Below are 22,717 nucleotides of genomic sequence, written 5' to 3'. Positions count from 1 at the left end.
AGGCTTCAGAAGATGGATTTCACAACCATTAATGACATCTGTAACTGAGTTTGTCAGGGTGCATGGCAAGAACGGGACCCAAATGCAGGACCTTCCAGTCCGAGACAGTGTGTTTATTTATAGTGGCAATTAGTGAGCAATGTGCAACAGTTTCAATAACGTGGTTCCCGAGTCCTGCTCCATGCTTGTGTTCCTGTGACAGACAAACAACTGCAACACTTGATTTCACAGTCGCTCCACTCTCCTAAACCTGGTAAGACAAGAGGGGAAGATCATTTTTTCTATTTTTCCTGTTATGACTTACAGACATGAGTAGCAAACCCACAAAGATCTGGGGTTTGCTACTCACATCTCAATTAAGGAAAATTAGTGAAACTGTGTATAAACAAATTTCCATGATGGAGTCAGTTCAGTAGAGACAAATTTCTATTTTTCTTCTTAAAGACTTCTCATTTCTGATGAGCAGTCAGATAAAGTTACATAAAACTCTGTGTTCTTTCTGTTCTTCCTATTATGACTTCCCTGTTTAGTTCCAAGATATTTTCACTTCTCTGTTACAGGAATCATTGTGATCACATTGTGATCACATTGTGATCACATTGTGATCCATGAGCGTAATCCTACTGAGTGTGTGCAGCTGAGCCTTTTTTAAGTCACTGTGCAGAACTTTCTTCAGCTTTTTGTAAGAACTGCACTGAGTAGAAAATGCCAGGCCTAGATTGCAGGAAAATGCAGACCTGAGTAGCAAACCTACAAAGATCTGGGGTTTGCAGTGGCCTACAACTTTGCAGAGTGCAGCTCTGTCTTCAGATGTCTTCCACCTTCTACACTTTTGCATCCTTTAGATCTTATTTTCAGTGAAGTGAAGCACGGAGGAAGAAAAAATATTTTAGCTTCAATAACTGAACTAAAAGACACAGAATCTGTTCAAAATTAAGGTAAGAGCTCAACCTACATTTTAAAATTTGGTTTTATATTTCAAAATAAATACAAAGGATTTAACATGACCATCCTAGAAACTTTCTGTTTGCTCCGTAATGGAGTTCAAAGTTAGTGCAGAGGGACCAGTTTAAGAGCCAATACAGATGAAAATGTTTTAAGTGTTTCAGAAATTGTTGTTTGTACGGAGTCGAAGTTAAAACTGATTTAATTTGTCAATTTGGACTCACAGATTTAAGTTTGAAACTCCAATGAAAGCACCTTTTTGGTGGCAGCAAATTCTTAATAAGTGTTAATATTCATTTTAACGCTATTTAATTGGACACATAATGATCTCAGTTGAGCTGTTTTTTTAGGAGAATTTATTTAAGTCGGTCCAGAGGAAATAAATTTTTATTTTTCTAATTAAAACTTCTCATTTCTGATGAGCAGTCAGATAAAGTTACAGCAGCTTTACAGGAAACACCTTCACATGAGCTGTTGGTGAGATTAAATTAAAGAGCCACAAGAAATGTTTGACTTTCTCAGTGACACTCTTTTTCACTTTTTAAGTGTAACACTGAGTTTTATTGTTTTTAACACAGAGAGAGGACGGAAACAGAGCGAGGGCTTGGTGGTTTCTCTGTAAAGTGTTCATGTGAAGAAGAATCTCTCTGTGGCTGTGTGTGAAATGAAAGTGTTCACGTTTAATTGGTGTTCTTTTTATGATGTCGTGTTAACAGTAATGTTCATTTGTGTTTTATTTTAAACCCTCAGGTCGACTTTCAGAATGAAGGTGATTGTGTTGTTTGTGTTTGGTGAGTGAATATACTTGTGAAGACAATATTGTGAATAATCCTTTAAAATACTGCACACACATGTTGTGTCATGAATCGCTGTGTGGCAGGCAGGCAAGCAGGAGTGGTGGACCCAAAATGCAGAACTCAGACACGGAAGTGAAACTGAAAGCGCAGCTTTATTGCTGGGAAAAACCTCGTACAAACTAAACTCACCAAAAGACAAACAAAAGTCTGAACAGAGGAACCAAGGACTGAAACACTGGAAACGAAAACTGGAGCAGGAGACTAAACACTAGGCACATAGAAGCAGAACACACAGCTAGTTGAGGGTACAACGCAACACTGACACAGAGAAACACAGGGCTTAAATACACAGACGGTAGTAATCAAGGGATGAGAGACAGGAGGGGAACACACCTGGGAGAAATCACAGCTGACGAGACAGGGGAAATGTAAACTGAGCACACTCACATAAGACACAGACCTTCACAATAAAACAGGAAACTCAGACACAGGGAACCAGACAAGATGCTGAACTGAACAGACAGATTCACAAACAGACGGGGTGACACCATAGACAGACAGAGATACAGACGCAGACTCAGAGGCAGACCGAAGAGAACTCAAACAATAATAATCATCATAATAATAAACTAGAAAATGATAATAATAAACTTAAAGCGCTGGGTCACCGACCCAGGACCATGACATGTTGTAGATGGTGTGTGATCTCATGTTTGATCTAATTGAAAAATCATGTATAAATATGGTTGTAGTGGTGTTTTACTCAGGTTCTCTAACATAAAGAGAAAATATGACTTGTTTTGTCTCCATGCAGAGACATTTCTTGTATCCTCCTTTAAATACACATTAATAAAAGCAGAGTATTTATTAACTGTGATTGTCTTCTTTTCAGTGCTGGGTGCACTCTCTGCTGCAGGTGAAGATTTCTTTGCAAAAGTCGGGGGGAAGGTCACATTGAACTGTGGGGTCAGCAGCTACAGACACACTCTGCAGTGGCATCATGGAACTGACGTTGTGTTTAATGTTGATCAGAGAGGCTTCACTCGCAAAGGTACTTGAGAATCTCAGAATACTTAACAGTTAACATCAGTATATGATGACTAATTATATTAGAGCCTATTTCTATTTTCTGTGTTAGGACTTGTTGAATTTGCACGGAGGTCAGTCGTGAGACAGAACAATCTGGAAATCTCCAGTGTGAGAGAAACAGATACCGGAGAGTTCAAATGTTTGGCAGATGGGACACGTCATGAACATTCACTTTCTCTGTTCTCAGGTAAAAAGCAGACCCTGGAAAATTGCAAATTTTTTTACAAATAAATGTTCACATTTAATGGATCAGTGATGGGTTTAACATATTAGGCCTGTTATGTTTTTGTTTTAAGGATCCTTCCACGTTACACTGATAATCAGATTAATAAAAACATCACTGCTGTGATGTTTTAACAAACTCTGTGCTACAGACATCCTTCCTGCTAAAACTTTGTCCTCTCTGATTCCAAACTGCGACATCAAACAAATAATACAAAGTAATCAAGGCCTGCTCTTTTTTCTTACCAGCTGTATAACTACTTATTACAATTGCTCTACAGTTAAATGTTTATTTATGATATTTTCATATCACCAAAAATGTTCCCATGTGTGAAAGAGTTACCACTTTCCCTTTAATACTTAGTGTAAGATGCTCTCACTGTTTTTCCTCTCATGTTATAAAGCTTTGTCACGTGTGTAATGAGTTTGGATGAAGCACTTTGTTTGTCTCCCTTTCTCTTTGTGATTCTCACTGTATCTGTTGTTGTCCATCTGTTCTCCTTCTCAGTTTTGGTCTCCGTCAAACCCTCTGCTGTTCTCAAGCTGAACGATGAGGCAACGCTCCAGTGTGAGGTTATAGGTCAGCACCATGGTTGTGAAGTAGAGTGGAGGTGTCTAAATACATATTTACCCTCAAATACATCAACAGTTCAACTCAAACCTGTAAAAACCTCACATAATGGTCCCTGGCTGTGTTTCGTCACCTGTGGCAGGAATACGTTTATTGAGCGTCTGGCCATCAAAGTACAAGGTAATACACAGTTACTAGGAATGAAGACCCATGTTTACATATGTGGTCAACGAAGCATAAAGATGTGTGTTTTTGTTCTTCAGAGCCTCCAACTACAACAACTCCACCATCCACCCCGAAGAACGTCACATTTGTAACGAGTGTTTAGAAGACAACATGTGGCTGGCAAAATCCCATCACCACCTCCTCGCGGTGCCAGCTGGAAACAACGACCCTCGGGAAGTTGGCTAACGGTGAGGGTCCTCGACGTCAGGTGGAGTGACGCGCCGGTCGATGTAATCCACAGTCACATCCCATGCAATGACGTCTCAAAAAGCTAGGGCGTCCCCCGTCGCAGCCGTTAAAAATATGGAGAATGGCAAAGCGACCGGACCAGACGACATACCAGCCGAAGTCTGGAAGCTGCTCGGGCACCAAGGCGCCTTAGTCCTCGCCAGCCTGTTCAATAGCATCATCAGAGACGGGACCGTCCCAGCAGCCTGGTCAACCAGCATAACGGTGCCCATCTGGAAAGGGAAAGGCGATGTGGCTGAATGCTCCAACTACCGCCCGATCCGACTCCTAAGCCATACCATGAAGGTTTTCGAACGGATCATCGACGCCAGGATGCGAGAAATCGTCAACTTAACGCCCAACCAATGTGGCTTCATCAGGGGGCGTGGCACGACGGACGCCATCCATGCTGCCCGCCTGCTTTTGGAGAAGCACCGAGAGAAGTCCAAGACCATCCACATGGCCTTCCTCGACTTGGAAAAGGCGTTTGACCGTGTCCCACACGACCTCATCTGGCACTCCCTGCGATCACATGGAGTTCCTGAAGCCTACGTCAACTGGACAAAGCTCCTCTACCGACAAGTCACCAGCGTGGTCAGAAGCCCAGTGGGAACATCGCCGCCCTTTAACATCAATGTGGGCGTCCACCAAGGCTCGGCACTCTCCCCGCTGCTCTTCATCCTTTGCATGGACACTGCGACGGCGGATCTCCAGTCACCCCATCCCTGGACACTTCTCTACGCCGACGATGTCTTCCTGGCCGATGAATCGCGAATAGAACTGCAATACCAAACGCAGCAGTGGAAGACTCACCTAGCTGACTTCGGCCTGAGGCTCAACACCAACAAGACCGAATACTTAGAGGCTGGCCCCCAGACCGACGGCACGATCAGCGTCGATGGAGAAGATCTGGCGAAAGTACCTCATTTCAAATACCTCGGATCGATGATCAGCAATGACGGCGATATCCTACTAGATGTACGAGCCAGGATCAACGCAGCGTGGATGAAATGGCGCCAAGTCACCGGCGTCCTGTGTGACCGAAGAATGCCCAATCGCCTCGAGTCAAAGATCTACAAGAGTGTAGTGCGCCCCGTCGCCCTCTATGGATCCGAGTGCTGGCCAGCCACCGCAAAGCACGAACAAGCCCTTCACACGATGGAAATGCGGATGCTGCGATGGTGCCTAGGCCTGACACGATGGGACCACGTCATGAACACCGACGTTAGAAAGAGGATGGGAATCGCGCCAATCACAGATAAGATGAAAGAAGCAAGGCTGCGGTGGTACGGACATGTGGTACGGAGCGATGAGAACTCAGTGGTGAGAACAGCACTGCGGCTCAGCCCCCAAGGACGTCGACCTAGAGGCAGACCAAAGCGGAGATGGATGGACCGAATCAAGGACGACGTGAAGAAGATCGAAGCCGATCTGACCGATGCCCTTGACCGACCCAAGTGGAGACGACTTTGCAGAAAAGCGGACCCTGCAACCGAGTGGGAAAAACGCTAGGAGGAAGAAGAAGAAGTTTAGAAGACAACATGTACAACATGTGTGTCCAGCTTTTGAAAAATGTCTGAAAATTGGATCAAAGTGATCCTTTGTTGAATGTGTAACTCATTCTTGTCATTCTCACTTTGTCCAATGATCTGTGTTGCATTCAGGTGTTGCCAACGATTGCCCACTGGGACTCTCCTGTTGGATGTGGATTGCAATGGGGGTGTGCTGTCAGTTTGTTCTCCTGATAGTTTGTGTCATTGTCTTGTGTAAGTGTATGAGAAGAAGGAGGGTATGTGAGGAAAGGCGTTCATCAAATATTTATGTGTAGAGTTGATCGTTGATGATGAAACAAAAAATGGCTTAAGTCTAAATGACTGTCTCAGTTTGAGTATTACACTCTTCAGAAAATTGGTGCAGATGTACAGATAAAATATTTGGTTTATTTCCTGGACCTCGCTGAGTAAAATTAAGAACTGAAATCTACCTGAAGTCAGACATCTGGTCAGGCTTTACTTGCAAATGACTCACTAGTCTACCTTCATACACATATAAACTTGAGTGGCATCTCATTCTTAATCCTTAGGGTTTAATATGATGTAGGACCAACTGTGGCATCTTAAACTCTTATGGGAAGGCTTTCCATAGGTTTGGGAGTGTTTATAGGAGTTGACCATTCTTCCAGAAGCACATTTGTGAGGTCAGACACTGATGTTGGACCTTGCTCGCAGTCTCCACTCTAATTCATCTCAAAGGTGTTCTTTTACTTCGATGGCCTCAGAATCTCATCTCTGCTTTTCGCGGATGATGTGGTTCCGTTGGCTTCATCGGGTGAGGGCCTCCAGCTCGCACTGGAACGGTTCACAGCTGAGTGTGAAGCAGTGGGAATGAGGATCAGCACCTCCAAATCTGAGTCCATGGTTCTCAGCTGGAAAAGGGTGGAGTGCCCACTCCAGGTTGGGGATGAGTTCCTGCCCCAAGTGGAGGAGTTCAAGTATCTTGGGGTCTTGTTCGCGAGTGATGGGAGAAGGGAGCCGGAGATCGACAGACGGATTGGTGCTGCAGCCACAGTGATGCGGACGCTGCACCGGTCCGTTGTGGTGAAGAGGGAGCTGAGTGTAAAAGCAAAGCTCTCAATTTACCGGTCAATCTATGTCCTTACCCTCACCCATGGCCATGAGCTGTGGGTAGTGACCGAAAGAACGAGATCGCGGATACAAGCGGCGGAAATGGGTTTCCTCCGAAGGGTGGCTGGCCTCTCCCTTACAGATAGGGTGAGAAGTTCAGCCATCCGGGAGGGGCTCAGAGTAGAGCTGCTGCTCCTCCACATCAAAAGGAGCCAGCTGAGGTGGTTCGGGCATCTGACAAGGATGCCTCCTGGGCGCCTCCTGGGCGCCTCCTGGGTGAGGTGTTTCAGGCATGTCCCACCGGGAGGAGGCCCCGGGGCAGACCCAGGACACGCTGGAGCAGGGGTGCCCAATCCCGGTCCTCGAGAGCTACCGTCCTGCAGCTTTTAGATACATCCTTGTTCCCACACACCTGAATCAAATGAATGGCTTGTTATCAGGTCTTTGCCAAACATGATGGCATGCTGAAGAGATCAAACCATTTGATTCAGCTGTGTTGGAGTAGGGATGCATCTAAAAGCTGCAGGATAGTAGCTCTCGAGGACCGGGATTGGGCACCCCTGCGCTGGAGAGATTATATCTCTCGGCTGGCCTGGGAACGCTTTGGTGTTCCCCCGGATAAGCTGGAGGAGGTGGCTGGGGAGAGGGAGGTCTGGGCTTCTCTGCTTAGGCTGCTTCCCCCGCGACCCGGCCCCGGATAAAGCGGAAGAAGATGGATGGATGGAAAATGGAAATAGGAAAAAAGAAAACAAAAATAGAAAAAACGAAAACAGAAATATGAAAAAACTGATTTCCCAAGCACAAGGGAAGTGTTTCTGGGGAGACAATAACCCTACGGACCAGTTGCAGGAACCAAAATATGCTATGTAAGTGTGTTTTAGTCTCATGATTCATATAATACTGATGACAGATTTTTAGGCTAATAGTTAGGCTAACACACTTACCTCTCATCTTTTCTTTCCTCACAAAACTGATAGATAGACATGCATTTCTTTTAAGTGTCTCCCAGCGCACTTCTTAGCATATTTTGGTTCCTGCAACTGGACTGTAGGGTTATTTTCTCCCCAGAGACACTTCCCTTGTGCTTTTGGAAATTAGTTTTTTCCTATTTCTGTTTTTGTTTTTTCTAATTTCTGTTTTCTTTTTTCCTATTTCAGTTGTGTTTTGTGTGTTTTTGCAGTGTTTTTCTTATTGCTGGTGGGGTTTTTTTTAAGTTGCAATCCATTTGGCCTCTCATGGCCACTGTAGAAAAGGATTTTCTTACGGAGGGTAGGGCTTCAGATGAAAATAAGATAAATAATGTTCACTTGTCAATTAAAGTGGTCAGCTAATGACTTTTGTGGACGTTTTAATGGATTGTGTAACTAATATTCTGATAAATATTAGGTTTGTGCTTCAGTTCAGGTGAGTGAAATTTGTTTATTATTTGGAACTCGGGATGTGTGCAACTAATCATCGATGTTGTCACTAATCAGTCCCAGATTTACTTGTCATTTAATTTAATTGTTAAAATGTATTATTCATTGTCCAAAATGTTGGCAACAGTCTGCAATCAAATGACGCATTGTTGAGAAATGCCAAAAATTTGTGAATGAAGGCCTGATCTTTTTGTTAACTGCAGGAAATGAGCTTTCTATGAAAGGTGGATGGGCCCTCTCTTAGCGACAGGGTGAGGAGTTCAGTGATTATGGATGGGTTCAGAGTAGAGCCTCTACTCCTTCACATCGAAAGGAGACCACTAAGGCTTTCGCCTCCCGCGTGAGGTGTTTGGTGTTGTGCCAAAAGGGATCGTCTGCCCAAAACTGATTTATTTCCATTTGTTTTTTATGTGTAATGGCATTACTTATTTTAGTAAACAGACTTTAGTAAACAGGATTTACAAAGGATAAACTCAGAAAATTACCTGTTTTTCATTTATCTTTATGGTTGCTGTAACTTTATACCACAGCAGCAGCTTCTCAGCTCGCAGCCGAACACATCACCAAAAACAACCCATGTTCAGGACCCAGTTCCCTATAATGTGCAGGGGAGGCGTGACCAGCTGATGTGGCCCAGGTGTGACAGCCACACTACCAACCATGCCCCGCCACAATAAAACACATTACAATGACATTTTATCAACACAAAATGCACCAGTTTATTGAATATGAATAACGTCATCAATTTACCTCAATTGTTAGAACGTCTATGTACAACCAATGTCCACTATTAAATTAAGTAAATGCAACATGTTCTTTGTTTCAGTGCTAAACATTTACCTGGATTTTCATTCTTAAGGGATATTTCATAGTTTTAATCAAATTTTGGATAGAACTTTATTCAAACAATAGCAAAAGAAAAATAAAAGCATTTTATCCTACAGAAAACAAAATAGATGACTTGCTTACAAACTTACAAACTGCTTATTATATATGTGCTTGCTGCTCTCTGGTCATTGTTTGAGTTATTTATTAGTTCAGGGCATGATTACGAACCACAGGTCTGGTCAGAGAGCAGGTTCGGTTTGTTTTCCTGCGCCTTGCTGAGTAAAACTGAGAACCACCTGAGATCAATCAGACATCTGTTCAAGTTTAACTCACAAATTATTTCAGAAAACCAACAAGACCCACGGCTGCTTCGGGTCCTCTCTGCCTTTATTGGACGATTGGAGTTTGGTGTCATCACTTTAGTCTGACGACACCTCCTCTAGTGTGAGGAAATAAGACAAAGAAAGAATTTAGCATCCACAATAAGAGAAAATGTCATTAAATAAAAAAAATTGCAACTAATGACTGTCGGGGGAAAAACAGAAAAAACACCAAATCAGCTCGTTTACCTTCCGTTTCTTTTATTTTGAAAACAAATACTTTCTTATTTCTGCTGTGATGAATAAATATTAGTCTTTTTTCAAACTCTGTGTTCTTTCTTTTCTTTCTATTATGACTTCCTTGTTTATTTCCAAGTTATTTTCACTTCTCTTTTGCAGAAATCATTGTGACAATTGATCCATGAGAGTAGTCTAACTGAGTGTGTGCAGTTGAGCCTGTTTTAAGACACTCTGCAGAACTTTCTTCAGCTTTTTGTAAGAACTGCACTGAGTAGAAAATGCCAGGCCTAGATTGCAGGAAAATGCAGACATCAGTAGCAAACCCACAAAGATCTGGGGTTTGCAGTGGCTAACAACTTTGCAGCTCTGTCTTCAGATGTCTTCCGCTTTCTACACTTTTTGCATTCTTGAGCTCTTGTTTTCAGTGAAGTGAAGCACGGAGAGGATGAAGAAAGATTTTTGCCGTCACTAAATGAACTAAAAGACACAGAATCTGCTCAAAATTAAGGTAAGAGCTCAACTTACATTTTAAAATTGGGTTTTATGTTTCAGAAGGATTTCTTACTTTTAACATACGACACAGAGAGAGGATGGAAATCGAGCGAGGGCTTGGTGGTTTCTCTGTAAACTGTTTATCTCTCTGTGGCTGTGTATAAAATGAAAGTGTTCACTTTTAATAAGTTTTCTTTTTATGATTTAGTGTTAACACAAATGTTCATTTGTGTTTTATTTTAAACCCTCAGGTCGACTTTCAGAATGAAGGTGATTGTGTTGTTTGTGTTTGGTGAGTGAATATACTTGTGAAGACAATATTGTGAATAATCCTTTAAAATACTGCACATACATGTTGTAGATGGTGTGTGACGTCATGTTTAATCTACTTGAAAAGTCATACTTGAAAAGTATGGTTGTTGTGGTGTTTTATTGATCTCAGGTTCTTTAATGTCGCTGCACAAGTTCACAACAAAATTAAGAAAATATGACTTGTTTGTCTCCATGTAGAGACGTTTCTTATATCCTCCTTTAAATAAGCATTGTTAAAAGACAAGTATTTATTTACTGTGATTGTCTTCTTCTCAGTGCTGGGTGCACTCTCTGCTGCAGGTGAAGATTTCATTGCAAAAGTTGGGGGGAAAGTCACATTGAAGTGTGGGGTCAGCAGCTACAGACACTATCTGACGTGGCATCATGGAAATGACCTTCTTCATAGTGTTTATCAGAGAGGTGTCCCTCGCAAAGGTCTTTGATTATCTCAGAACACTTAACAGTAAAGTATTTGATGGTAACATTATAATAGAACATATTTTTATTTTCTGTGTTAGGCAGTGCTGAACTTGTGCAGAGGTCAGTCGTGAGACAGACGAATCTGGAAATCTCCAGTGTGAGAGAAACAGATGCTGGACGGTTCACATGTTCGGCAGATTGGACACGTCATAACCATTCACTTTCTGTGTTCTCAGGTAAACAGCAGACCCTGAAAAATACACATTTACAAATAAATGTTCAAATATAACCGAACAGTGCAGCGTTTAACATATTAGGACAAATATGGTTTTGTTTTCATTTTCCCTGCACATTACATTGATAATCAGATTAATAAAAACATCACTGCTGAAAAATGAGGGGAAATTATTTTATGTGGCTGATGGTTCTTTTACTATAACAGGTAAAGGATATACAGCAAATATACAAAATGAATTTCTTGCACAGCATGTCTTGTATATGTTTTGAAATTTGGAGACTACATTTCCCAAAATCCAACTTAATCCCCTCCTAGTCAACCTGGTGGTGGGCAGGACCACCACAGTGTCAAGTGTGGCCACCCTGCCATTACTGGAGTCCATCAGGAGAAGGGGAAGCATCGGAGGGGCCACGGACATATGCTGGGCTCTAGAATTACATCCATAGCTATTAAATATTACATAAGACACAACTATTAATTAATAATTCTATTTTTTTATACTATTAACTATATAAACAGAATTTTCTTTAAAAAACTACTTTAGCTTTATTCCTTCGTTTTTTATTTCTTTTTGTCAGATAATTGAATAAAAAGCTTACTTTGTGTTTCTATATGACAGTCATGCCGTGTAAGCAAATTATAACAGTGACCAAAAAAACCAAACCAAACAGTCCAGGCCTACGCTGTTCTCTCACCAGCTGGGTCACTACTTATTACCATCCCTCTACAGTTAAATGTTTATTTGTGTTTCATTTCACCAAAAATGTTCCATGTGTGAAAGAGTTACCACTTTTACTTTAATTCTTAGTGTAAGATGCTCTCATTGTATTTCATCTCATGTTATAAAGCTTTGTCATGTGTAATGAATTTGGATGAAGCTCCTTGTTGGTCTCCCTTTCTCTTTGTGATTCTCACTGTATCTGTGGTTATCTGTCTGTTTCCTTCTCAGTTTTGGTCTCCGTCAAACCCTCTGATGTTCTCGAGCTAAACGATGAGGCAACGCTCAGGTGTGAGGTGAAAGGTCAGCACCATGGTTGTGAAGTGAAGTGGAGAAGTCCAAATACATATTCACTCACAAATACATCAACAGTTCAACTCAAACCTGTAAAAACCTCACATAACGGGCCCTGGCTGTGTATCGTCACCTGTGGCAGGAATACATTTAGTGAGCGTCTGGCCATCAAAGTACAAGGTAATACACAGTTACTAGGAATGAAGACCCATGTCCACATATGTAGTCAATAGAAACATAAAGATGTGTGTTTTTGTTCTTCAGAGCCTCCAACTACAACTCCACCATCCACCCCGAAGAACGTCACATTGTTTGTAACGAGTGCTCAGAAGACAACACGTGCAACATGTGCGTCCAGCTTTTGCAAAATGTCTGCAAATTTGATCAAAGTGATCCTTTGCTGAATGTGTAACTCATTCTTGTTGTTCTCACTTTCTCCAATGATCTGTGTTGCATTCAGGTGTTGCCAACGATTGCCCACTGGGACTCTCCTGTTGGATGTGGTTTGCGATTGGGCTGTGCTGCCAGTTTGGGATGCTCCTGATAGTTTGTGTCATTGTCTTGTGTAAGTGTATGAGAAGAAGGAGGGTATGTGAGGAAAGGCGTTCATCAAATATTTATGTGTAGAGTTGATAGCTTACGATAAAAGAAACCAAAAGAAAATGGGTTAAACGCCTCCTGCACCACTGTGTTTACAGATTATGGTGAACTTCTTCTTAAAGTTCTTCATTGATTGTGTACGTGATCAGAGTCCTGATTTCACTCCACCAAGTTCTTACAAAAGTTCTGGCACACTTCACAGCTCGCAAAATTCTAAATGACTGTCTCAGATTGAGTATTACACTCTTCAGTAAATTGGTGCAGATGTACAGATGAGGTGTCGATTTGTTTTCTGGGCCTTCCTGGGTGAAACTAAGAACCAACTAAGATCTCTCAGACATCAGTTCTGGCTTTACACACAGATTACACTTTATTGCCAAAAGTATTCACTCGTCTACCTTGACACGCATATGAACTTGAGTGACATCCCATTCTTAATCCATAGGGATTAATATGATGTACGACCAACTGTGGCAGCTGAAACTCTTACAGGAAGGCTTTCCAAAGGTTTAGGAGTGTTTATAGGTGTTTTTGGTGCTTCTGTACACCTGGACACCTGTCTAGAAGCACATTTGTGAGGTCAGACAATGATGTTGCACTAGAAGGCCTGGCTCACAGTCTCTGCTCTAATTCATCCCAACGTTGTTCTGTCGGGTGGAGGTCGGGACTCTGTGCAGACCAGTCATGTTGTTCCAACAGGAACGGGAAGAGACCATCGCCAAAGAAGAATGAAATTGTCCAAAATGTCTTGGTATGCTGAAGCATTAAGAGTTCCTTTTACTGGAACTAACCAGCTGAGCCCAACTAATGGAAAACAATCCCTCACAATAATCCCCCTCCACCAAACTTTACACTTAGCACAACGCAATCAGACAAGAAGCGTTCCCCTGGCAACCGTCCATTGCATTGTCCAGATGGAGAATCTTGATTCGTCACTCCAGAGAACATGTCTCCACTGCTCTAGAGTCCAGTCATAGTGTGCTTTATGCTGATCTGAAGGTCACATGACGGTTGGAGGTCTGTAGCGATTGACTCTGCTCCGTGATTTTATGTGTCCTACATCTTCATGGGTGTGCTGCTGTTATACCACTTTGGTGTCATACCACTAAGAGCTGACCGTAGAATATTTAGCGAGGAAATTTCAGAAATGGAAGTGACCAGAACACCTGATTTACTGATTTGGATGCTTGAGTGAATATTGTTAGTATAATGCCAAGTCCCAAACATTAGAGCAACTTCCCCAAGTCTCTTCACTCTTTCTTAACCCTGACTGTTGATTTCCGCTGCCATCATTTATCACTGCTTCCTCTTCTTTTATTGGACAATTACAGCTTGACATTGTGATAATTTGATGATTCTTGTTTTGTCTTGTTTTTTATTGCATAAAGAAAAGCTTTGTTACTTCTGCTGTGATAAATAAATGTTTTTCTGTCAAGTAATGTGCTTTTTAAATTTTTGTTTCTGATATTTTTTTTCTACTTCTTCTTCTACATGATGTCAAAGGACGTGGATAATGTTAATGTTGTTAATTTTTCAGGTATATAGCTTTAGCTTTGAGGACATAAGCCCCACCCTCCTGCCTTTCTTATCTTGTATTTGTGAGGGGCAACCAATCAGATAAGGGTTTTCTCAAAGAGGGTAGGGCTGAATATTAGATGAAAAATTAGATGAAAGCTAAATAAGCCTCACTTGTCAATCTAAGTGGTCAGCTGGTGCCTTTTGGGGAAGTTTTAATGGATTATGTGACTAATATTCTGATAACTAATAATCAGCCCTGAGATCTGTGCTTCATCTCAGGTGAGTGAAATCAAGTCTTTTATTTGTTTATTACTTGGAACTTGGGATGTGTGGGACTAATCATCGTCATTGTCACTAGTCGTAAATGTGAGACTTTTTAAAATTTAAAAATGATGCCCATTGCCAGTAACTTACTTTGTCCTAAATGTTGGCAACACTCTGCCACTAGATGGCGCATTGTTGAGAAATGCCAAAAATCTGTGAATCAAGCCCTGTGTTAACGACAGGAAATAAGCTTTCTCTGAAAGGTGGATGGGCTCTCCCTTGGCGATCGGATGAGGAGTTCAGTGATTATGGTTCAGATTAGAGCCGCTGCTCCTCCACATCGAAAGGAGACCGCTAAGGCTGTCGCCCCCTGGGTGTTCAGTGTTGTGCCAAAAAGTGATCCTCTGTCCAAAACTGATTTGTTTTCACGTGTTTCTTATGTGTAATGTCTTTACTTATATTGGTAAATACACTTTATAATAATAATAGATTGCATTTATATAGCGCTTTTCGAGACCCTCAAAGCGCTTTACATTACATTTCCACTATCCATTCACTGTCACGTTCACACACTGGTGGAGGCAGCTACAGTTGTAGCCACAGCTGTCTTGGGGCAGACTGACAGAAGCAAGGCAGCCATATCGCACCATCGGCCCCTCTGGCCATCACCAGTAGGCGGTAGATGAAGTGTCTTGCCCAAGGACACAACGACCAAGACAGACAGAGCTGGGGATCAAACGGGCAACCTTCTGGTTACAAGATGAGCTTCCCAACCCTCTGAACCACGATCGCCCCAAACGTTAGTGAACAGGATTTACAAACATTATATGTAAAATTGAACAATTACCTGTTTTTCAAGTATCTTTATGACTCCATGTTATTGTTTCTATGTCCTTTTTGGCAACTTAAAATATGTTTACAGAACTATTGTTATATTTGTTGCAATTCCTGCTGTCCACTTGGCCAGATTACTTTTTTTAAAAAGACATTTTTAATGTCAACAAGATTTTTTACCTTATATATAAGCCACTGCAAAAACACTGATTGCAGCTTCTACCTTGTGATAGGAATGTCGTTTGTGGCTCAAGATGACTTGATATAATTAATCAGGGACACAGTTGACATATGTTTCACATATTATAGGCCAACAAGTTATCTAAAGCAGATATAATACAAACAATTACTTTTTGGCAAACAATCACTCAGGCCTACCGATAGAAGACCTGGCCCCTACTTGAAGGTAACAACTCTAACATTTAAATGTCTTAAACCATTTAAAGATGAAACTACATTTGTATTAAGACAGAATCTGAATTGATGCAGTAACAAATCAAGTTTACAATAGCAGCATTTAGTCAAAATCATAATTTTTTATTTCCTGGAGTCTAACGTAAAAAATGTATTCTGATGTGGAGACAAGTGTCATGCCAGCTTTAATAACTTGTACATTTGGATTATTTTAGGTGGCCCACTACTGCCCTCTATGTGCCATTTTATGTGAGTTCTTAAGTCCTTAAAACTCTGCAATGGAGCTAGTGACAGCAATATTATCGCAAATATCAGACACAATGTCTGCTTTTATGGGAAACAGGCCACGTTTGAAAGTGCAGGATTTATATTTAAATCAGTTCTTACATAATGACAAAAATAACAAGCACCTGTTCCCTGGTCAAAAAGAGGAACGTGGAAACTGGGTGGAGCCATGTGATCAAATCTGTGCTCAAATAAGTCAAAGGAGAGACCAAATCAGTATAGTGATTACAAAGGCATGAAGTCTTAAACATTTCTTCTGTTAAAAACCTCCTTGGAGGGTGGAGATGATCTGCTGTAAAGACCCCTGAAGGGAGCAGCTGACAGAAAAAGAAGGGACCGGCTATTTTTCAATGTTCATATTTATTATTGACAAATCAGCCCTGGTTGAAGGGATATTTCATAGTTTTAATTAAATTTTTGGAAGCAACTTTAGTCAAATAATAGCAAAAGTAAAAACATTTCTTCCAGCAGAAACAAACAAAATAGATGAATTCCTTACAAACGTCCAAACGGACAGTTTTTAAGTTATTTATTAGTTCAGGGCAAATATCGGGAAAGAATTGCATTAAAATAAAATGAGGTAACCTTTGAGCTTCTTCAGCAGGGGGCACCATACTCCACATCTGCTCTGACAAAACTCATTTCATGGCTGCTGATGTGCACAGTCTGATGTGTTAATCTGTCAAAGAAGTGAAGGTTTGAAGGATTTATATCCATCTATCACCAACATACCTGGAGGAAAAATGTTTGTGTTGTGTCTGAATAGAAGAAAATGGACCAGTTTCTACTGATGAGTCCTGCTTTAACTTTTATTATGACATCTGTACCTGAGCTGTACATTTGGAGGCAGCAGGTGCTGTTAAACAGGCCTTTGTGTGTTTTATCTTTGTGTCTCACAGATGGGTGATCGTCAACAATCAGGTGAAGGTGTGCACCACAGAGACCTATGATAGCTCTCCCTCTACTGCAGGCTGAATGAGGTCATATTTGTCTTTAAATCCTCTGATTACAAACCTCAGGTCTGGTCAGAGAGCAGGTTCAGTTTGTTTCCTGGGCCTTGCTGAGTAAAACTGAGAACCACCTGAGATTTTGTCAGACATCTGTTCAAGTTTAACTCACAAATAATTTCAGAAAACCAACAAGACCCACGGCTGCTTCGGGTCCTCTCTGCTTTTATTGGACGATTGGAGTTTGGTGTCATCACTTCAGTCTGACGCCACCTCCTCCTCTGCCTGTTAGTGTGAGGAAATAAGACAAAGAAAGACTTTAACATCCACAGTGAGAGAAAATGTCATTTAATGAAAAAGAACTAATGTCTGTCAAAAAAGAAAAAAAAACAGCAAATCAGCTCGTTTACCTTCAGTTCCTTTTATTTTGAAAACAAATACTTTGTTACTTCTGCTGTGATGAATAAATATTGGTTGTTTTTTTAATACTCTGTGTTCTTTCTATTCTTCCTATTATGACTTCTCTGTTTAGTTCCAAGTTATTTTCACTTCTCTGTTACAGGAATCATTGTGGATCCATGAGTATAATCTGACTGAGTGTGTGCAGCTGAGCTTTTTTTAAGTCACTGTGCAGAACTTTCTTCAGCTTTTTGTAAGAACTGCACTGAGTAGAAAATGCCAGGCCTAGATTGCAGGAAAGCGCAGACATGAGTAGCAAACCCACAAAGATCTGGGGTTTGCAGTGGCCTACAACTTTCCAGAGTGCAGCTCTCTCTTCAGATGTCTTCCGCCTTCTACACTTTTGCATCCTTGAGCTCTTGTTTTCAGTGAAGTGAAGCACAGAGAGGATGAAGAGAGAATTTTGCCTTCAATAACTGAACTAAAAGACACACAATCTGCTCAAAATTAAGGTAAGAGCTCAACTCACATTTTAAAGTTGGGTTTTATGTTTCAGAATAAATAGTAAGGAGTTAACTCGACTATCCCGGAAACTTTCTGTTTGCTCCGTAATGGAGTTCAAAGTTACTGCAGAGGCACCAGTTTAAGAGCAAATAGAGATGAAATGTTTCAAGTGTTTCAGAAATTGTTGTTTGTACGGAGTCGAAGTTAAAAGCTTTTAAACAAACCTGAAGAAAAATGTGCTGAAGTTTGTTTCTAAGCCTTTGATGTGTATGATCATGTTAATTTAATAGGCTTAAAGATTCGTTAACCTGTGAGTTTAATTCTGTGGTTCAGTCACTGAGATTTAATTTTTCAAATGAGGCTAAGTTTAAAACTGAGCTTTAACTTTTTTTATTTTTTGCGTCATCGAAGCACCTTATGTGGAGGCAGCAAATTCTTAATAAGTGTTAAAATTCATTTTGATGCTAGTTAATTGGACACATAATGATCTCAGTTGAGCTGTTTTTTTTGGGGGGTTTTTTTAGGAGAATTAATATATATGTTAACATGAGCAGTCAGATAAAGTTACAGCAGCTTTACAGGAAACACCTTCACATGAGCTGTTGGTGAGATTAAATTAAAGAGCCACAAGAAATGTTTGACTTTCTCAGTGAGACTCTTTTTCACTTTTTAAGTCCAACACTGAGTTTGATCATTTTTAACATGCGACACAGAGAGAGGACGGAAACAGAGCGAGGGCTTGGTGGTTTCTCTGTAAAGTGTTCATGTGAAGAAGAATCTCTCTGTGGCTGTGTGTGAAATGAAAGTGTTCACGTTTAATTAGTTTTCTTGTTATGATGTCGTGTTAACAGTAATGTTCATTTGTGTTTTATTTTAAACCCTCAGGTCGACTTTCAGAATGAAGGTGATTGTGTTGTTTGTGTTTGGTGAGTGAATATACTTGTGAAGACAATATTGTGAATAATCCTTTAAAATACTGCACACACATGTTGTAGATGGTGTGTGACCTCATGTTTAATCAAACTGAAAAATCTTCTATAAATATGGTTGAAGTGATGTTTTAATCATCTCAGGTTCTTTAATGTCACTGCACAAGTTTACGACGACATACAGAGAATATGACTGGTTTTGTCTCCATGTAGAGACGTTTCTTATATCCTCCTTTAAATAAGCATAATTAAAAGCAGAGTATTTATTCACTGTGATTGTCTTCTTTTCAGTGCTGGGTGCACTCTCTGCTGCAGGTGAAGTTTTCTTTGCAAAAGTCGGGGAGAAAGTCACATTGAAGTGTGGGGTCAGCAGCTACACACGCTCTCTGCAGTGGCATCATATAAATGACCTTCTTTTTACTGTTTATCCGTCAGGCTTCACTCACAAAGGTACTTGAGTATCTCAGAACACTTAACAGTAAAGTATTTGATGGTAACATTATAATAGAACATATTTTTATTTTCTGTGTTAGGCAGTGCTGAACTTGTGCAGAGGTCAGTCGTGAGACTGACAAATCTGGAAATCTCCAGTGTGAGAGAAACAGATGCTGGACGGTTCAAATGTTCGGCAGATGGGAAAAGTCATGAACATTCACTTTCTGTGTTCTCAGGTAAACAGCAGACCCTGGAAAATATACAATTACAAATAAATGTTCATATTTATTGGAACAGTGATGGGTTTAACATATTAGGACAGTTATGGTTTTGTTTTCTGGATCCTTTCATGTTACACTGATAATCAGGTTAATAAAAATGACACTGCTGTGAAATGAGGGGAAATTTGTTTAATGTGACTGATGGTTCTGTTACTATAACAGGTAAAAGGATATACAACAAAAATATACAACGTATTTCTTACACACTATGTTTTGTACTCACATTAGACAATTCAAAGCAGCAGAGACCAAAATCCAGATTATACTATTGAAAAATCAAGCTCAGAGTACTACATTTCCCTTAATTCAACTTAATCCTCTCCCAGTCAGCCTTCAACATCTTTAAATAAGTAAGTAAAGTTTATTAATTAAGCGCTTTTCATAGACAGGCCGTCACAAAGCGCTGTACACAAAGATTAAAATAAACAGAAAGTTACGTCACAGAATTTTCAATATACACAATATTAAAGTTTAATAGTAAATAAAAATGTAAAATTTAAAAAGCGTTGATCAACAGAAGGCTTGTTTAAAAAGATACGTTTTAAATGCTTTTTAAAGGATACCATAGAGTCAGCCAAACGTAGTTGTGGTGTAAACTGTTCCACAGACTGAAAGGCTCTGTCCTCTTTCAGACGTGTACGGGGAACAACCTCTTTAACAAACTCTGTTGTACAGGCAGCTTTCCTTGTTTGATGTCTCTAATCCCAACGTGGGACACCACTGAAACTACCTGAACAGGAGTGGAGACACGGGGTGGGCAAGACCACCACAGTCTTAAGTTCTTGTTTTTTATTTTAGTGAACGGCTGCTTAAACAAAAAAGCTGATGCTGTGTTTCTATATGACAGCGATGCCTGTGTAAGCAAATTATGACAGTTATGGACAAAAAAAATGCAATTTGGTCTACACTAATTTGTAGTAAAGGAAAAGGACACAAACATCAGCTTGTGATGTAATAAACAGTCCAGGCCTGATCTTTTCTGTCACTAGCTGGGTCACTACTTATTACCATCCCTCTACAGTTGAATGGTTATCTATGATATTTTCATATCACCAAAAATGTTCCAATGTGTGAAAGAGTTACCACTTTTCCTTTAATACTTAGTGTAATATGCTCTCATTCTTTTCCTCTCATGTTATAAAGCTTTGTCATGTGTGTAGCGAGTTTGGATGAAGCACCTTGTTCAGCATGGTCTCCTTTTCTCTTTGTGATTCTCACTGTATCTGTTGTTGTCCGTCTGTTCTCCTTCTCAGTTTCGGTCTCCGTCAAACCCTCTGCTGTTCTCAAGCCGAACGATGAGGCAACGCTTCAGTGTGAGGTGAAAGGTCAGCCCCAAGGATGTGAAGTGAAGTGGCAGAGTCCAAATCCAGATTCTCCCACAGATTCATCAACAGTTCAACTGAAACCTATAACAAGCTCACATAACGGGGCCTGGCAGTGTATCGTCACCTGTGGCAGCAATAAGTTTAGTCAGAGTCTGACCATCACAGTACAAGGTAATACACAGGCACTAGGAATGAAGACCTTTGTGTGCATATGTGGTCAAAGAAACATAAAGATGTGTGTTTTTGTTCTTCAGAGCCTCCAACTACAACAAAGTCGCCACCCAAACTGAATGGCAAGAGTGAGAAACCCTGCGACACAAACTGTGTGTACAGTTTATCACGACTTCTGCTCACAGAGATCCTTCACTGAATGTGTATCTGACACTTTTAATGCTTCAATAATCTGTTTGGCTTTCAGGCCTTAACGATGATGCTTCACCGGGGCTGTTGGGGCTCGCCTGGTGGGTGTGGGTTGCCATTGGTGTTGGCTGCCTGGTTGCGATTCTCCTGATGGTTTGTGTCATAGTCTTGTGCGTGAGAGTCAAAAGAAGGAAGGTGAGTGAGGAGATCCATTCATCACATCTTTATGTGGTGCTGTGATGACTGAAGATGAAACAAAGAAGAATGGCTCTCTGTAGCAAACAAAAAATGCATTTTTTTTCTTCTCTTGTTTTTTATAGAAGAGATTTCTGAAGATGAAGGGCCAACAACGACCCAGGCATAAGAAATACTGCCAGTGTGACCAGTAAATGTTCTTATTTTACTCCAGTCTCATAAAAAAAATCCCCTTTTACCCCCACTTCAGCGATCTCTCTTCACTTTACAGATGCTTTCTAATAGACTCTATTCACTTTATACGAATGACTGTTTGACCTTCATTTTCACAGTGGCTTTTACCGAGTGCTCCATTATTATGTTGTAATTAGTGTGAAAACTTCTCCTCTTTGCTCTCTTTATCACAGCCCAACAGCTGCAGCAAAACCGAAGCAAGGACGCCGGAGAGAGAAGCCATCAGCCCTCCCTCTGCACCCCGCCTAATGGAGTGACATGAAAGGCAGATTGAAAGGAGGGGAGATGCAGGAGAATAAAGAGTGAAAGAGAGGAGGGGCAAGGAGGAATAGATGGAGATAAGGAGTGAGTGATGGAGAACCCCAGTGCGGACACGGCGTGAATGTAAATTAGGCTTTTAATGCAAATAAAAATTCAATGTAATGATGTAGGAACTTTTTGTGTAGGCGTTCTTTCTGCAAGTATAATTCCCGTCTGAACACTGTTTGTCCTAAACATTTCACCCCTCCACCCCACCTCCACCCCTCTCCATCCACCCACTGGATGTCCTTGGACTCTCCTCCCAAATCCTGTCACCTGACTCCCCACGCTCACCTGCATGTCTCCAGTCAGTGAGCCGTGACATCCTCGGCTGTTTTCTTTGTCAGATTGTCAATCTTCCTCCAAGTGTTGTTGCTTCTTTTTTATTGTGTTTTTTTGTGTGTTGGCTTTTTTGTTTTTTTGGCCTGTCTGCCTTTTAAGCACAATTGTAACTAAAGATCTGCACTCGTTTTGCCTCAACATTTATATGTCATTTTAAATGTAACGCATTTATCGAGCTGATTAAAGAGAATGTCTTTCTTGTGTTTTTCTGCTCATATGTAAGATATTTCTTTTCTTCTTGTATTGCTTTAAAATCAAATGTTTATTTTTTCCATTCAATAAACTTTTACTTGACGGCAACATTTGCTCATTTATTTCTATCTGCATGTCACAATCACAGGGTCACATAACACCGTCAGACTGCAAATTCGCTGCAAATCCTCAGTGTTAAGTAACAAAATAATTTAAATACTATAGTTTAAAACTTTTACACCCTTGTTCTTTTGCACTTCTCTGCTTTAGACCATGCCTACACTGGTTTCAAAGCTCACAAATTCCCTAAAACTGGTGCAATACCATGCAGCTGTTGACACCAGAGCAGCACTTCATGATATGGAATAAACAGTAAAC

At 40.8% G+C, this 22,717-nt stretch overlaps 2 protein-coding genes across 2 annotated transcripts; both read left to right on the top strand.

Moving 5' to 3' along the window:
• The first annotated feature begins 612 nt into the window (after positions 1-612).
• LOC146564155 (uncharacterized) lies at positions 613-4,007 on the top strand. Its single transcript, XM_085291722.1, has 6 exons — positions 613-938; positions 1,696-1,736; positions 2,635-2,793; positions 2,881-3,018; positions 3,562-3,804; positions 3,888-4,007. The coding sequence occupies exons 2-6, from the start codon at positions 1,709-1,711 to the stop codon at positions 3,950-3,952; spliced, it is 633 nt and encodes a 210-aa protein (XP_085147848.1). The 5' UTR covers positions 613-938; positions 1,696-1,708; the 3' UTR covers positions 3,953-4,007.
• Positions 4,008-9,737: 5,730 nt separating this feature from the next.
• On the top strand, positions 9,738-22,461 carry LOC146564154 (uncharacterized). The gene is made up of 15 exons (XM_085290207.1): positions 9,738-10,015; positions 10,251-10,291; positions 10,588-10,746; positions 10,830-10,967; positions 11,919-12,161; positions 12,246-12,329; positions 12,442-12,604; positions 18,632-18,672; positions 18,967-19,125; positions 19,209-19,346; positions 20,645-20,887; positions 20,971-21,039; positions 21,135-21,271; positions 21,397-21,461; positions 21,679-22,461. The coding sequence occupies exons 2-15, from the start codon at positions 10,264-10,266 to the stop codon at positions 21,752-21,754; spliced, it is 1,743 nt and encodes a 580-aa protein (XP_085146333.1). The 5' UTR covers positions 9,738-10,015; positions 10,251-10,263; the 3' UTR covers positions 21,755-22,461.
• The last annotated feature ends 256 nt before the right edge of the window (positions 22,462-22,717 follow it).

This window comes from Mchenga conophoros, linkage group LG11, assembly GCF_057382185.1.
Source record: "Mchenga conophoros isolate Kocher_MC1m ecotype Shallow Benthic linkage group LG11, M_conophoros_male_GT1.1, whole genome shotgun sequence".
Classification (NCBI taxonomy): domain Eukaryota; kingdom Metazoa; phylum Chordata; class Actinopteri; order Cichliformes; family Cichlidae; genus Mchenga; species Mchenga conophoros.
The sequence above is the reverse complement of the archived record's forward strand: the minus strand, read 5'-3'. Positions and strand labels throughout refer to the sequence as shown.

What these genes read in the sequence shown, in the direction of transcription:
- LOC146564155 (XM_085291722.1), top strand. Translation starts at nt 1,709, where the DNA reads ATGAAGGTGATTGTGTTGTTTGTGTTTG. An exon ending in GAGAGGCTTCACTCGCAAAG is followed by an intron (nt 2,794 to 2,880) that starts GTACTTGAGAAT and finishes TTTCTGTGTTAG; the next exon opens with GACTTGTTGAATTTGCACGG. An exon ending in TTCACTTTCTCTGTTCTCAG is followed by an intron (nt 3,019 to 3,561) that starts GTAAAAAGCAGA and finishes TCTCCTTCTCAG; the next exon opens with TTTTGGTCTCCGTCAAACCC.
- LOC146564154 (XM_085290207.1), top strand. Translation starts at nt 10,264, where the DNA reads ATGAAGGTGATTGTGTTGTTTGTGTTTG. An exon ending in TCTGGCCATCAAAGTACAAG is followed by an intron (nt 12,162 to 12,245) that starts GTAATACACAGT and finishes TTTGTTCTTCAG; the next exon opens with AGCCTCCAACTACAACTCCA. An exon ending in GAAGACAACACGTGCAACAT is followed by an intron (nt 12,330 to 12,441) that starts GTGCGTCCAGCT and finishes TGTTGCATTCAG; the next exon opens with GTGTTGCCAACGATTGCCCA.